The following is a 14,939-nucleotide window of genomic DNA, read 5'->3' as shown; positions in this document are numbered from 1 at the left end:
ATGTAACCCCATGTTTTTTTCTTTTGCCGACCTCCAAAGATAAGCCGCGTTGTGTTGTGTTTTGCTTCCAAACCTGTTTTAACTAAATTCTGTCTTTCCCTCCTTTGTCCTGATGAGTAGTAGTCTTTGCAAACTTGGGCTCTCTTGTTATGTCAATGTCCAAAAAACAGAAGGCTTTTTGGAAAGGCTGCATCAGTAAGCAAAAGTTGTTGAACTCCTTTCAAATTTGCTCAGTGTTTTCCCCCTGCTAGTCAGATATGATTGTTTAATATAGATGGTATTCAATGTTTGAGAATTTCCATCAGCTTTATGTCACATTGATGCAATGTTTTCAATTTATTTATATTTTGTTATCAAAATATTATGATTTATGTTCACATCACGTGATAATTGATGTATTTAGTCAATTAATTACGATAGTTTAATTAGCTCATATATTATATGAGTAAAAATATCAATCAATATTGAATCCGATGGTCAAACTTTTTATTAAAATTAAGAATTTATTTGAATATAAATCAAAATTTAAGAATTTATTTAAATGCAATAAAAGATGTACTGTTCCTGCAGTGTTAAGATAAAAAGTCTTCCACTTCGAAACTATAGCTCCAGCATCAAGCAGCATGGTCCTTATACACAAAAGTCAATGCCGCAATCTTCAAACCTTTATTATGAGAAGGAATTGTCATCCAAATCAAAATATATTCAGCCAATCAAATTTATACAGGAAATCATTTTTCACATGGTTATATCAAAAAAAAATATATATATATATAGTAAGTCAAACCTTTCTGCACTGTCTACACCTAGACAGATAGCCCAAAAACAGAACATCCTTCTACCAAAGTCTACTTGGATTCTTCCTTAAGGGTGATTGATTTTCAAAGGGAATCATTTTACGAGACTTTTGGTGCCAGCAAAAAACCAAAGAGGATTAAGCAAAAGTTTGGTCTTTGGTGTTGATTTCTTTGGGTTCAAAGTCATGTGTTTAATTATATGAGGAAGTTGACTAATAAATGCAACCTAACTAAGTGTATTTGTAAAGGAATTTTGTTAAATCATAATAATGGGTGGTTTACGTGTAGAATGACGTATATAAAATTGTCAGGTCTGTCGGAATTATATATTTGCTCGAAAAAGAGATAAGAGAGTTGTCGGTACAGTGAATATGGTGAAACTTGCTATGGAACTGGCCTAGAATGCTTGCACTGGAAAGTCAAGATATGAGCTGGAGAGAAGGTTAAATGTGCATGATTCAACAGGGACAAAAGGGATGACAGATTCAATGGGGCAAGGGTAAGCATTGTTGCAGTCATTGTTATGATATTTATGATATCCATGGAAGGAGACTGGCGAAATATGGAAGAACAGGAAGACCAGAAAACTTTGAACATGGACTAGACTAGGGGGTCTTCACTTTTCTGAAATTAGGCATTGGAAAATATCTCAGGTTCAAAACCAACAGGGGAGAGTACATGAACTATTCCTCCGTTGCAAAGGTTTTATTATTTTGGTTAACCTTCAACTACCCCTATGTCTTTTCTTTTGAATATAATTTCTCACTTCATCCTCTGTTTGTCATGCTTTGTACCTCAATGCTGGAAGTAGCAGATCTCTTTTTTTGTAATCTGTTACTCTTTTGCATGGTATTCTTGAAGTGTCTTTTGTAATCTCCTCTTGCGAGATCTCTTGTGATTAATAAATATTACCTTTCAAAAAAAAAAAATCTCAGGATTCTTCAAATTACTGAAACGGTAAAGGTGAAGTGGTAGTTTTCAATCAAACCATATTTTCAAATTCTCTGATGAAACATTTCTCCTCATTTCTTATTGTCTGCAGATTTGAGTTCAAGCATGCACAATCTGAATCTAAATTTAATTCTTTTGAAACTGGAGTAATCTGATTCAGTCTTCTCATCTGCACATACACAAATTGCTGATGTTAAAGCTTCCTGAACATGAGAATTGTGATCAAATTATGGTATTCGATTTCCGACCTGGAAGAACTTGACAAGAGATAACAAACTAGACACTATTTTGTTAACCAATTGAATCCAAAACCATCTATTTAGATGTTAGCTAAACGGCTGAAAAGAAACATGTCTGCCAGAAAACAGATTATTGATTTGGTTCATTCCTAAACTATGTTTAGCAAGTGTCAGATAATGCAAAGAGAAAGTAATTCTCCTCTTGCTGCTAGCCAGTTACACTTTAAAACTGAAGCACATTATCCAGAAATCATATATCTTACAAGAGTTGATATGCAGGAATGTTTTTACAGCTTTTCCTCCTTGTACCAGTTGAAATCACTTGGCTTTCAAGTTTTCAACCTCTTTACACACAGATTCTACAACATGCCTGAAAACTGAACAATAGCCTATTGGCAATCTTGTAACACTGAGAGATGAATTCAAAGGAGCTTTAACCAGTGAAGAATCTTTTCCATGACTGCCATGGAAGAAACCCACCTGCCAGCAGAGAATAGAATGAGGCGCAAGATTGACAAATCAGTTGACAGGATTGCTTTCCAACACCAAGAAAGCAATTAAAATAGCCAATTAAGAAGGCATACCACATCCAGGGCATTTGAAATAATCATTGTCCCTGAAAACAAGGCCTGAGCCCCCACATTCTTCACATCTTCTTTGTGCGATCTACAATCAATAAAATCAACCAAAACAAAAAATCAAATCATATGCCTGCACAGACAGACAAAAACTTCCAAAGCATTTATGACATACATACATACATTAAACAGTAAACTTCATAAGTTTCAAACTTGTTATTAGTCAAATAAAGAATGCTTAAAATTGTTTCACTTACAATTCTTTTGCTGAATTCAATCCCTGCAACAATGAAAGGGGTAACCCCAGCTGCAAAAACAATAAACAACAACCATTACATTAAACAGTAGTAAACCAACATCATGCAACATAGGTAGACATAAGCTAACCTATAGCTCCAACAACAATTTGCCATGTAATATCGACACGGGCCGGATCAGCTACGGCTGAAACATCATGAATGGAAGCAGCAGAAACCTTGGTTGTCATCAGCCATTGATTTTTTCCCGTCAAAGTTTTGCATGTTCTGTTGCAAGTGAACTTGACAGTCGGATTTGGGTACTTTGTGACTGTGGGTGTTGAGATAAGGGGTAGCTTGAGTGGATGAGAAGCACAAAGTGAAGCTTCCATGGCGGAGTGATAGGATTCATTTTCAGCCTCTGGTTGTTAAAGCAGGAAGGAAAATCGTAACGATCAGTTTTAGTTGGGCCACGTCCGCGCCAAGTTTCTAACCACATAAAACGACAGCACTCTTGAGCGTTTGGAACAAAAAAAAATCTCGTCTGACTAAAAACCCCAGTAAAACCTCAGCTCTCATCGACAGCCATAGCTACAAGATAAAGTTTTACCAGTATATACTCCCTTCGCTTTTCTGGGGTTTTTCAGTATTTTCTTTTCTTTCTCTTTATCCTAAAAATGGCAGCTTTGTCTCTTCACAATTTGAATCATTTCAGTTCAATTCTCTTCCCTTCTTCTCCTTCTCCTTCTCCCTCTTCTTCTTTGAATTCGGGTTTTGCTTTGAGCAGTGGAGGAAGCCTCAAGAGAGGGAAGTTCTTGGTGCTATTGTCAACTCACTCTAATCCCAAAATTCTCAAGTCTAATAAGAAGTCAAGGTACGGTCAAACGATTAATCCTTATGATACTGAGGAGGACGAGGAGGGGGAAGAAGATGAAGAATTTGATGAAGACGATGACATGGCTGGAGATGATTGGTTGATGAATGTAAGTTTCCTCTACAGTCACTTTTTCTTGCTTATATGTTTAATTGCTGAAGATTATATGTTTGGGTAGAAACTATAGTTAGAAAGATGTATAATTGGTTGTTCAAGATGCAATCTTTGTAATAAAAACAAGAGCTTTTTAGTATTGTAGAAAATGACCCATCAGTTTCTGTTTACTGTATTTACCTTGATATTAAGATAATTGTTGACTAGCAAGCATTTTGTGCTTTGGTTTTAGTAGTTGAACAATTGAGCTTATGTTTACTGGTTGTAACTATGGATGTTTTCATTTCAGGATGACTTTGCTGAAACTCATGAATTCAATGTTAATGGCAAGAAATTTAAATCACAGAAGGGAAGCGGTAAAGAAGGTATGCTTGCGAGCTTGTCACAACATTTGACAAAGTCTTTAGAGGAGTTTAACAAAGAAGATTCATTTGTTTGTGCAGGGAACCAAAGACCGCATGAGCAACGCCAGGGATCGAAAGGATTGAAATTGAGACAAGGTCTTATTGTTGCTGAAGACAGAATTGATGTCAGAAATGGTAATAATGTTCTGAAGAAGAGCAGTGTAGGAAAGTTTTATTATGCTTCTAACCAAATGAAGGAAGTTGGTTCCTTTTGTAAAGATGGAGGAGGAAAGGTAAGAAAACCTATCAAATTTTGATATTACCTGTACCAATGGTGTAAAAGGGGCTTTATATGTTTTCTTTCATTGCAGCTGGTGTTGAAGACATCTAGAGAAAACAGATATCAACGGCTGGCAGATGAAATTGATTTCGATGAAAAATGGTTCCCTCTTCTCAATTACCTACGTACTTTTGGGCTTAAAGAATCACATTTTATCCAAATGTATGAGAGACACATGCCTTCTCTCCAAATCAATGTGTGTTCTGCTCAGGAAAGGTTGGACTACTTGTTGAGTGTAGGTGTGAAGCAGAGAGACATTAGAAGAATACTTCTGAGACAACCACAGATTCTAGAATACACTGTGGAGAACAACTTGAAGTCCCATGTTGCTTTTTTAATGGGTCTGGGGATTCCAAATTCCAGAATAGGGCAGATAATTGCTTCTGCACCTTCTCTGTTTTCATATAGTGTTGAAAATTCATTAAAACCCACAGTGAGATATTTGATTGAGGAGGTTGGTATTAAAGAAAATGATTTAGGTAAAGTTGTGCAGCTGAGCCCTCAGATTCTAGTTCAACGGATTGACATATCATGGAATACTCGCTATATGTTTCTCTCAAAGGAGTTAGGAGCACCCAGAGATAGTATTGTGAAGATGGTAAGAAAACATCCCCAGCTTCTTCATTACAGCATTGATGGCGGATTACTGCCCAGGATAAATTTCCTAAGAAGCATTGGGATGCGTAATTCTGATATCTTAAAAGTCTTGACTAGTCTTACACAGGTTAGTTCACTTTCTTGTAAGTGCATGAAAACACAGAAAATTCTTTTTTCTCTAACATCTTGAATTTGTTTCTAGGTGTTATCTCTGTCTCTGGAAGACAATCTAAAGCCTAAATACATGTACTTGGTCAATGAGCTTAATAATGAGGTGCACTCCTTGACTAAATATCCTATGTACTTGAGCTTATCATTGGATCAGAGAATTCGACCCCGCCACCGGTTCTTGGTTTCCCTAAAGAAGGCTCCAAAGGGGCCATTTCCTCTCGGTTCATTGGTTCCAACTGATGAATGCTTTTGCCAGCAGTGGGCTGGAACTAGTTTAGATAAATATTTGGCATTTCGTCAGAGGTTGCTACTCAAGGAGTTCGCAAAGAAATATGAAAAGCATTGATAAAATGCTTCAAAAGCTTCCTTTACTAGTAATGGAATTCCTGTACCAGATTGGTCTCTAATCAACTTCAAGCAATCTAATATCCTAGTTCTCTGAAACTACTCAGAGGTTTTGGAATGATGCTCTGACTACATATGCCATACTGCTGAGGGGGTTTGTGGGAAATCTGAAAGCGAGGTTGACCTGAAATTCTGTCTACTTCACTAACATGGGAATCAGAGCTACGGATTGGTCTCTTCATATGGTTCAAGAAGTCTAATATGCTAGTTTTTCCTGAAATTATTTAGGAGGTTTTGAAGTGAAATTCAGATTATAAGTTCAACAAGCCTTTGGTAAGCTAGATCTGGTATCCCGGTAACTTTAAATCAATTGATTGGCTTGTTTAGCATGGTTTTGTGACAGAGTTTACACTGTAAAATCTCTGCAGCCGTTGCTTCAGTGTTGCATAGGCATATGACAATAACACTCTTGGTCCAAGGCATGTAGATGAGAGTACTTTACTAACTTCTGGTGACTGAAAATGAAAGTGACCTCGAGGAGAACCCTGTAAATTTAAGGTCAGTTGCTTATAAAATAGAAACAATCCAACACTATTGATTCTGTCAAATAGAAAGAGAATTCAAATATATAGCATGCGTAGTTTGCCCTTAACAGAACTAGTTATAATTTGTACTCCATTTAGAAAGAATTCTTCTCAGTAAAATTATGATGCCTTCCTCCTCATGCATTGTATTGTCTTTATTCTAGATATATCTATAAGCAATGTGTTTATTCCTCCATTATCTGGTAGTGTAAATTCTTGTCAGCTGTAATTCTTATGGTATGCTGAAATCATAATGGAGATGTTATTTTGTCTGTCATACTATCCTTTGTACACTTTTGGCTATCACTTTATGCTTCTCATGATATGTTGGTATCAATGCAGGTTGACATCCTGACTGTAATCAAGAGAACAAGTTGCAGTTATACAATTGATACTACTACAGATTTTCTTTTTTACTTTCTATTACATTTTATGAATGATAACAGTACACTTGCCATTTCCTCACCCCCCCCCCCCCCCCCCCCTCGTGCTCTTCTTATTGCAAACATCTATCCCCGTACTCCACTATGATGGGATGAGTGAATGAGTTAATTGTATCAGCATCCTGTAAAACATACATATCAATCATTTTTTCCCTACTGAAATCTTTTAAGATTCATTTTCTTTTCTTACTTCCTTGTAACATGTATCATTGAATCGATCTCCTTTATGTATTTCAGCCTGATGTGGGTAAACCAGGGTGGATTCGGAAAGTGGTTCATTAGTTAAAGTACACTGCAAATTCATACAACTGTTTTCTTCTTACCTTTCAGTTTCTTTCCCCCATTTTTTTGCAGAAACCAAACCAAGAAATGATTATTAAAACTAACTGTATATGAATTATCTTCTCAAGAATGGTGGTAGGAAATATTCATTAGAAATCAGGGTATGGTTTTGCTTTCTCTCTAACATGACACAAAGAAAGATAATCACATTTAGATATAGTTAGAATGTCAAGCAGATAAGAGATTATGTCAAACACATCTGCTAATGGATTGATGGTTGATGGGACCTGCAGAGTGTTGAAGCATGAGCAATGCCTCTGGTTGTAAAGTCTTTCTCACCAGCCTTGTCTAGAGGTAATTATTTTCGCGTGAATTGCGGAGTTAAATCGTGTTTCTAGAGACAGAGATTTGCAGATGTATTCATCTAGGTCCAGTTTGGGTTAGGAAATATTATTACAAGGACCCACCAAGTGGGGTGTCAACCTCACAAAATTGTGCTGCTAAACAGAAGAAGATGGTGAATGAGACAAACCTCAACAATGCTGGTTTGTCTTTTCAGAATCTATTGCTCTCCATCTTTTTACCTAGTTAATTCATATTTATGGCAAATCTCAGCACTTGTCACGGGCTGACAGCTTAGGCACCTTGTCTTGCGGTCTTAGACACCCCTCACACACCCAAAGTGGTGTAAGTCAGCCTGAAATCTCCTTTTCCATCCCAAAGATGGAATCAACAAACTAGATGCGCAATGTCACGCTTAATGCTTCAAAATTAGGTACTATATTTCAATCTTTCACGTTGAGTAGGTAAAGAGATTTTAAAATGTTTAGAACTATGAGCGTTACATATTTTATTAAGTTAGTTTTTTAGAAAAAAAAATAATGATTTCGTGATAAAGTGATATCAGAATAGATTTGATTTAAATTTAACCCACATCAAATACTTTAAAAAAATAAAGAAACGTAATTGATGGTGATTAAAACCTCACCGAATTGGATGAGAAAAATATCACACAAATTTAAAGAAAGAATAATGATCTCGTGACAAAATGGTATCAAAATTGGTTCGATTTAGACTTTTCTCACATCAAGCACTTCCAAAAGAGAGGTAAGTAAGGTGATCGACCATGATGAGAATATCGTTAGATTGGATAAGGAGACAAAAAGGTCACCAAATTAGATAAAGAAAATGTCACACAAGTATATAATATATTTCAATCTCACATCGATCAAAATAAAAGATTTAAAAAAATTTATAAATATAAATGTTACATATTTTATTAAATTAAAATTTTTTTTAAAAAAATAATGATCTCGTTACATGTAGCATATGCACACACCACGTATACAAATATACGAGAGGAACCCTTTGATGTATCTTCCCTGGGTGTCACTTATGAACAGGAACAGCAATTCTGAGAGGTGTCAGAAATTGGATTGAAACCCATTTTCTGAAATCCTATCCTTGCTTCTGTTGATCATTTTTGTCTGTGACATGCTTCCAGGATCTTGTTATTAATTATATGTTAAGATAACACGTGTCGTGCATGAATGATCGAAAAGGGGTTGAATATGGGGATGAGATGTGGGTTGGTTTAGTGACAAATAAAGTTTGTCTGTTGGACCTCTGAGGAGCTGGCATAGGAACACAATGTTCCATGATTTCTCCATCTCCTAGGGAGTGTCAGTTGACTCCCTCGGCCATTGCAAAACCAAGTCAAATTTTGTAAGTTTCTTCCCTCCAATGACAGGCTTGGAAACAGTAAAAGCCAGTTTGAAAGTCACAAGAAAAATTTGAGAGGGAAAGGATGAATTTATTTTAAGCAGTTGAGAGCATCAATGTCACAGTTCCCTTCTCATCTTTAGCCATCAATGGTGGTTGCATCAATTCTTAGGCCATTAAAAGCCGGCAACAATAGATAGGACGAAACTTTTTTATCTGCTTGGAAAGAAGCAGTATACTTCTTGAGATTGAGAGATCAAGTCCTCTGTGACAATTATCAGTAATCAAACTAAGGCAAAGACTGCAATGTTTGATACCAACAGATCTGATATAGATGAAGATGATATTATGTATGAAGTGAAACAGGATGAAACCAGAGATAAACTTGGTATAAATTTGCTAAATAGATCTACCCTTTGGTTAAAGTTATTTCAATGCTATTGCTCAGTGCTACAGAGATTTCTATTGATCACCTAAAGAGACCTATATTACATCCTCTTCTAAAGATCCATACCTCTTGCCTTCTTCCTGTGATTTAACATCAAAAAAGTGTAGAACCTTCTTATATACTTCTATGTATCATTATCTTCTTGCTTTGCCACTTCAAAATCAAGTAACAGAGGGGAGATCCTTCGTTCACGATTTCTTTGGATAGTATGTACTTTCAGGATACTTTGATTAACAAACAAGTAGGGGAAGAAAAAAGAAACTAAAATGGGATTCTTTTATGTATAAGTTTTGGCCATGTCAATCTTTGAGCCAGTACTAACTCTATTCTGTGTGTTGCTGAGCCTAAATGACTGTGGAAATGCCACTTGCTATAGGAGAAGCAAAAGGGCTATCTGGGAGATTAAGTCCTTCACTGCAGAATACATGAACATCAGAAACAACAATCATTAGAGCCCAAGTTGGAAGAAAATCTGTAGTTTCAGGTTATACAATATGAGTTACCTCTCCTGGTCAGTGTTGGTCTCTAAGCGCTTGATTTTTTCATCGGATGCAGTGCTGGTGTTGAAAGCTTCCATCAGATAATTGAATTCTGTTGAGGGGAAGTTGAGTTGATCTGCATGGTGGAAAAAGAAAGCAATTAAGGGAGAGAAGTAACGAGGAGAGAAAAGTTAAAGGATACGCACAAAAGATAAAAAGGTTAGAGACCTTCTGAGACTTTCAACCCATCCATGGAGTAGCCAAAGTAGGACTGATGAGCCTGAGACTTCTGTGTCATATGCATCTCTAATGGGCGCCTCCTCTCGAGTTCAAAGATTTGTTCTGGATCTTCTATAAACTGCTTCCTGAACAACCTAGACATTGCATATCCTCTTGGAACTGAGAAAAACATACATCAGATGAGTACCAACTTATTTCACAAGCGACAAGATTAAACATCACGAAAATATAAAAGGATACAATTTGATTTGAAGTGTCCACCTTAAGTTTCCATTGAAGAAACCTTGATGGCTTTTGCCAGACCAGAATGAAGGCCCAAGCTAGCATATGTTTTATGTAGCTATGGACCTTAATTCTGACAAACAAGGTTATAAAAAGAGGCTACTTACTTGAATGAAGCTCAGGTTCCATGTCTATATAGTGCGGAGAATAGTACATTGGAGACTCAATTCTGTCCTGGTACTTCCTGCATGAAAACCAAACCTTAACATGGGACTCGAAAGTACGGAAGAAGAAAACAAGCTAGAAAGCCTATAGAATTTGCTGATTAATGTTTCAGAAAGCAGAAAAAGAAGTCTAACTTTTGGAATAAGTGCCATGAAAAAATGAGAGTCCAAAGCTATGACAAAACCATACTGCAACATGATTAAGAAACCACATAATTTAACAATGGAGTTATCATATTCTGCATTCCATTCATGGATTTCCAAATGTGGAAATGGAAAACGAGAAATAATTTTATTTACCTGTCAACCAGCTTTGACTTTTCCCTGTAAGGTTTCACAAGAACACGAGCTCCACAGACATAATGTGGATTTCCTTTGGCCAAAATCATCTTCACAGTATCTGCACTGACAAAGGTTACAAACCCAAACATCCGTTTCTGTTGGCAGGGAATCCTTACATCTTCAACTTGTCCATAATTGCTGCAATTAAGAACAAGAAAAATAAGAAACCTTGGGGATACTGATTATATAACTGCAAATAAGCATGCAAAAAGCTTCAAGATCATGTTACCTGAAATAGTTGGAGACATCATCTTCAGTAAAAGTGCTCTCAGCTGGGAATGTAAGATATATCTGACGCGATCCACTAACAATTGGACCTGGATCACTTCTATCATTTCGATTTTCCATATACTTGGGTGCATCTTCAGCCAAAATGACTGAATGCTGTCCATGAGGTCTGTGACTCAATCACAGAAGAGTCGGTCAGTTGAATCCTCAAGGTTAATCTCTTATATAGAAGATCATAATTCATAAATCATACCTGTCAATTACTCGAATACTATTTTTCAATCTAGCAAGAAGCTTTGTCAAACTGTAGCCTGCTTTGCCATGCCTCTGGCTTTCAGTGAGATAACCATCTGCCTGAAGAACTTTACCGTATTTCTCATAATATAACAAAGGGAGAGATGCAATTGAAACAGGCTCCCCTCTCCTTGATTTCAGGAGCTCTACAATTTCCAGCTCTAACTTCTCAAGCGAGATAAAGGGATCTTCATTAACAGCATCCATTGAATTATTACCAAACATATGAGGGAAGTTGTCCGAGACTTGGCCATGGAAGTACCTACAATTACTTCCATGCTTACAGTAACCTTTGTTGAAATAATGACAAGTCTTAACTGGAAAGTCAGGCAGGTTTGGATGCCGACGTTCTGTTCTCACACCAAGATTACCCAATACAGCATCTGAATAACAATAATCATTTGAAAATCCACCATTTCCTAAGTTTAAAGACTCTATCTGCTCCTCCAGGCTCAACAACTGAGATTGACTTTGCAGTTCAGATACAGAATCCAAGTAAGCCGACGGCATAAAATCAGAGTTATGCTTTGCAGCTAGTTGTTGCTCCCAATATGGAGATGTGACCTGGAAGCTCCTGGGAGACAAAAAGGGCCTGGAGGAGACAGGTGGTGAAAAGGAAGTGAACTGTGAGGGGAATTCTGAACCAGGGGCCGAGTTCATGGAAGGGGATATAGGAGGTGACCCTGATTTAAGAGGTAGCTGTTGCAGTTCAGCCTTGGCTTTGTAAATTACTTCCTGGATAACCATATCAGGACACATAGCCAACTGAACCATCTCTTGGTCACCATAGCCTTGCAAAAGAAGAATCCCTATAACCTTTGCGGCATTCTCAGGTTCAAGTTTCCAGATTCTATTGAACAAAACTCTTGTACAGTCAGAAAATTCCATCTTGCATCGAATTTATCTGTTTAATCACTGAAAATAAAAAGGCAAAAAAAAAAAAACATATTGTTAGTGCTTACCAAGGGAACAGACAAAGAAAAAGAAGTGCATCCCAAGCCACAGCTATGGTATCCAATCTAACCCCTACTGATGGAAAATAAAGCACTACCAAAAAAGAATGTATACCTGTAAAAAGAATTATGGAACAATACAGTAAGAGGAAGAGAGAGAGACTATTTCAAGTCAAAAGTATAGAATCTATGAGAAAAAGTGAAAATTGCAGATCCAGTAAACCAGCAGGAAAACACATATAAATACCCCTAAAGATGAAACCAAACCTAGCAAAAAAATCTAGGTTTTTGCCTTCCTATTTTCCATGTCAGAGGCTAATGAGAAAAGGGTACTATTTCTGGAAATCTAAGGTGTAAAATGAAAAAGAAAACCAGAAAAAGCCTTGCACAATTACTAAATATTTAAAGAAATTAAATCTGGGTAAGACCACCTAGAATAAAGCTGCAAAGCATCCTAGAAGCCTAGAAAAGGACTTTTTATCCTAAATCTGGAAACAAAAAAAGAATGAAATAAATCACATTTAAAATTAAAAAAATTATATTTTCCAAGCAACCAAACATGGGAAACAGATCATATCATAAAAACACAATAATTTTTTTCCATAGAGAGAATATTATAGAATTTGGAAGTCTACAAAGTATAAAACCAACCAGAAATATTGAGGAAGTGAGAGAACTTGAACTTAGTTCCAAGCATTAAACTTTTTTTTTTTTTTTTAAAGAGTCCCAAGTCATCTACAACTCAAAAACCGGACTTTTCTCATGGTTTAAGCAAATCCAATAGGAAAACAGAAAGAAAGGATAAGAACCCAGAATTCAAAACTAAAATATCTCCACAAAAGAGGCAACCCTTTTGAAAATAAAATAATAAAAAAACTCATGATAAAGATAACAAAAAACCAAACCGCCAACAGACAAAGATTTCATTCAACTTACCAACCCAAAGCTGTTTCAGTTTTCAAGTTGCAAGCTGACAGCAGCAGCAGCAGCAACAGGAAGTAGAGAGAGTACTTCATGAGAACTCAGTAGGTAGCTGGTCTTGTTATGTCTCACTTTCATGTTATTAAAAGAAAGGACATCAAGATTTATCTCAAAGAAGAAGAGAAGAAGTAGTAAAACCTGACAGACATGATGCTTTTAAAGGAGAGAACAACACAAACTCGCTCTGCAGGGCTTACTGTCTTATGTCTTTGGAACTTCAATTCAACTATCCACAACTGCAACTTGGTAACTTTATATAAAGAAAAAACAATTCACCTTACATATGATTACTATAGAAAAATATTTTTTATTTATTTTTTCAATTATATAAATGAATTTATAATTGTTATAAAAGAATTAATTATCTTTACAGCTAGATTTTATACTGAGTCACAGAGAATTAAGGCATTATAATTTCCTTGATTATCGATTTTGATTCCAACAGCTTGGACTAATTAAATTTACATAATTGACCTTTGTTTATAAGTACAAAAGTACACTCAAAACCCCATAAAATTAATTAATTAATTAATTTTTTAAAATAAAAGGGGTAATTTTAAAATATTAATTTCGGAATTTCCAATGTGTTAAATTTAGATTTCCAATTACACAAGCCGGCCAAATGAAACTCTAGAGTGGCACAAAGGTGGATATTATTTTTTGTCTTTTGAGAGTATAAATCTTCTTAAATACAGACAGTTGGATAATCATGATATATAAACCATATAATATTTCATTCAGGGTTCATCTTGTTTATTCAATAAATTAAAAATTTAGAGATGTTTCTCGTGATATCATATCATGTGAAAATTTTTTATGTTGAGATGAAATATATGTATGTTCGTTTTTACAAAGTAATCGTGTGAATTTAATTTTGATTATCAATACATTTCGTATATGATAAAAAATAATATCAAAACACTTCAAATTTATAAATAGACATATTAATATAAGTTTATAACAAGAACCGTGATGAATTATTGCATTTCGGGTTTATCTCATTTATTCGATAAATTACAAATTTAGATACCAATAATTAAGTATTTATTAAATAATGTAGGGAAAAAAATTAAGGATAGATTGGTAAATAAAGAAGATGGTAAGGTAGATTATAGGAAATAAAAACGAGCTTATTCAAGAAGGTAGAGACCGATTCTACAGGCTAATTATGTGGGGCTCACAAGTCAAAAGAAGAAAAAAAATTAATTAATTAATAATTAATGTTATAATTATTAATTAAATAAGTAAATTAAGATATGATTAGAAAGAAACGGGCTTTTCTGTTGTGATTTATCATTATTCCGCGGATCTACTTGCTTATGGTTTCTGACTTGATCATTTACCTCTTTTTACATTAAATATATATAATACTTTACATATCTTAGTCAAAATAAAGAATATTATCATCATGACATGTACTAATTAAGATAATCAAGTTGTATAGACACTAGGGTTAAGCATTCCTCAATTCGATTTCAAAATTTTAAGAATTGAATTAATTGAATTTTTTTTATAAAAATAATCGAACTAATCGAATTATATCTTAAAATTGAAGTAATCGGATAAACCAAATTAAATACTTATTAAAATCAAAATCATTCACCATGGCATGTAATTAAGGTAATTAAGTTGAATATGTATTAGGGTTAAGCATTCAATCAAACTTTTATAAAAAGAAATAACTGAATTAATTGAATTATATCTTAAAATTAAAATAATCGGATAAACTGTGACGATTAAAACTGAAACCATTCATCATGACAAGTAATTAAGTTGTATAGGCATCAGGGTTAAGCATTTAATCAAAAGAAATAACCAAATCAATCGAATTGTATCATAAAATTGAAATAACCGTATAAATTAGACTAAATAAGGATTAAAATTGAAATTGAACAAATCAAATTGAATTCA

General features: G+C 35.1%; 3 protein-coding genes across 4 annotated transcripts; 1 reads left to right on the top strand and 2 right to left on the bottom strand.

Moving 5' to 3' along the window:
- LOC18593368 lies at positions 2,088–3,263 on the bottom strand. The gene is made up of 4 exons (XM_007020548.2): positions 2,953–3,263; positions 2,823–2,872; positions 2,572–2,653; positions 2,088–2,467 (listed from the first exon to the last, which is right to left on the bottom strand). The coding sequence occupies exons 1-4, from the start codon at positions 3,191–3,193 to the stop codon at positions 2,421–2,423; spliced, it is 420 nt and encodes a 139-aa protein (XP_007020610.2). The 5' UTR covers positions 3,194–3,263; the 3' UTR covers positions 2,088–2,420.
- On the top strand, positions 3,332–6,916 carry LOC18593367 (transcription termination factor MTERF9, chloroplastic). Its single transcript, XM_007020545.2, has 7 exons — positions 3,332–3,784; positions 4,079–4,154; positions 4,233–4,426; positions 4,505–5,197; positions 5,273–5,919; positions 6,015–6,144; positions 6,513–6,916. Exons 1-5 carry the CDS (start codon positions 3,479–3,481, stop codon positions 5,585–5,587), a joined length of 1,584 nt encoding a protein of 527 aa, XP_007020607.2. The 5' UTR covers positions 3,332–3,478; the 3' UTR covers positions 5,588–5,919; positions 6,015–6,144; positions 6,513–6,916.
- On the bottom strand, positions 8,949–13,274 carry LOC18593366 (zinc finger CCCH domain-containing protein 18). 2 transcript variants are annotated; one of them, XM_007020542.2, is made up of 8 exons: positions 12,984–13,274; positions 11,054–12,009; positions 10,802–10,969; positions 10,531–10,710; positions 10,174–10,250; positions 9,773–9,943; positions 9,569–9,680; positions 8,949–9,479 (listed from the first exon to the last, which is right to left on the bottom strand). In XM_007020542.2, the coding sequence occupies exons 2-8, from the start codon at positions 11,980–11,982 to the stop codon at positions 9,410–9,412; spliced, it is 1,707 nt and encodes a 568-aa protein (XP_007020604.2). In that variant the 5' UTR covers positions 11,983–12,009; positions 12,984–13,274; the 3' UTR covers positions 8,949–9,409. The 2 variants fall into 2 exon arrangements, with proteins under 2 accessions (XP_007020604.2, XP_007020606.2); XM_007020544.2 differs by lacking the exon at positions 12,984–13,274 and adding an exon at positions 12,699–12,871.

The sequence above is a fragment of the Theobroma cacao genome, chromosome 7 (assembly GCF_000208745.1).
Source record: "Theobroma cacao cultivar B97-61/B2 chromosome 7, Criollo_cocoa_genome_V2, whole genome shotgun sequence".
Lineage (NCBI taxonomy): Eukaryota > Viridiplantae > Streptophyta > Magnoliopsida > Malvales > Malvaceae > Theobroma > Theobroma cacao.
Note: the sequence above shows the minus strand (reverse complement) of the source record. Positions and strands in the feature narration are given on the sequence as shown.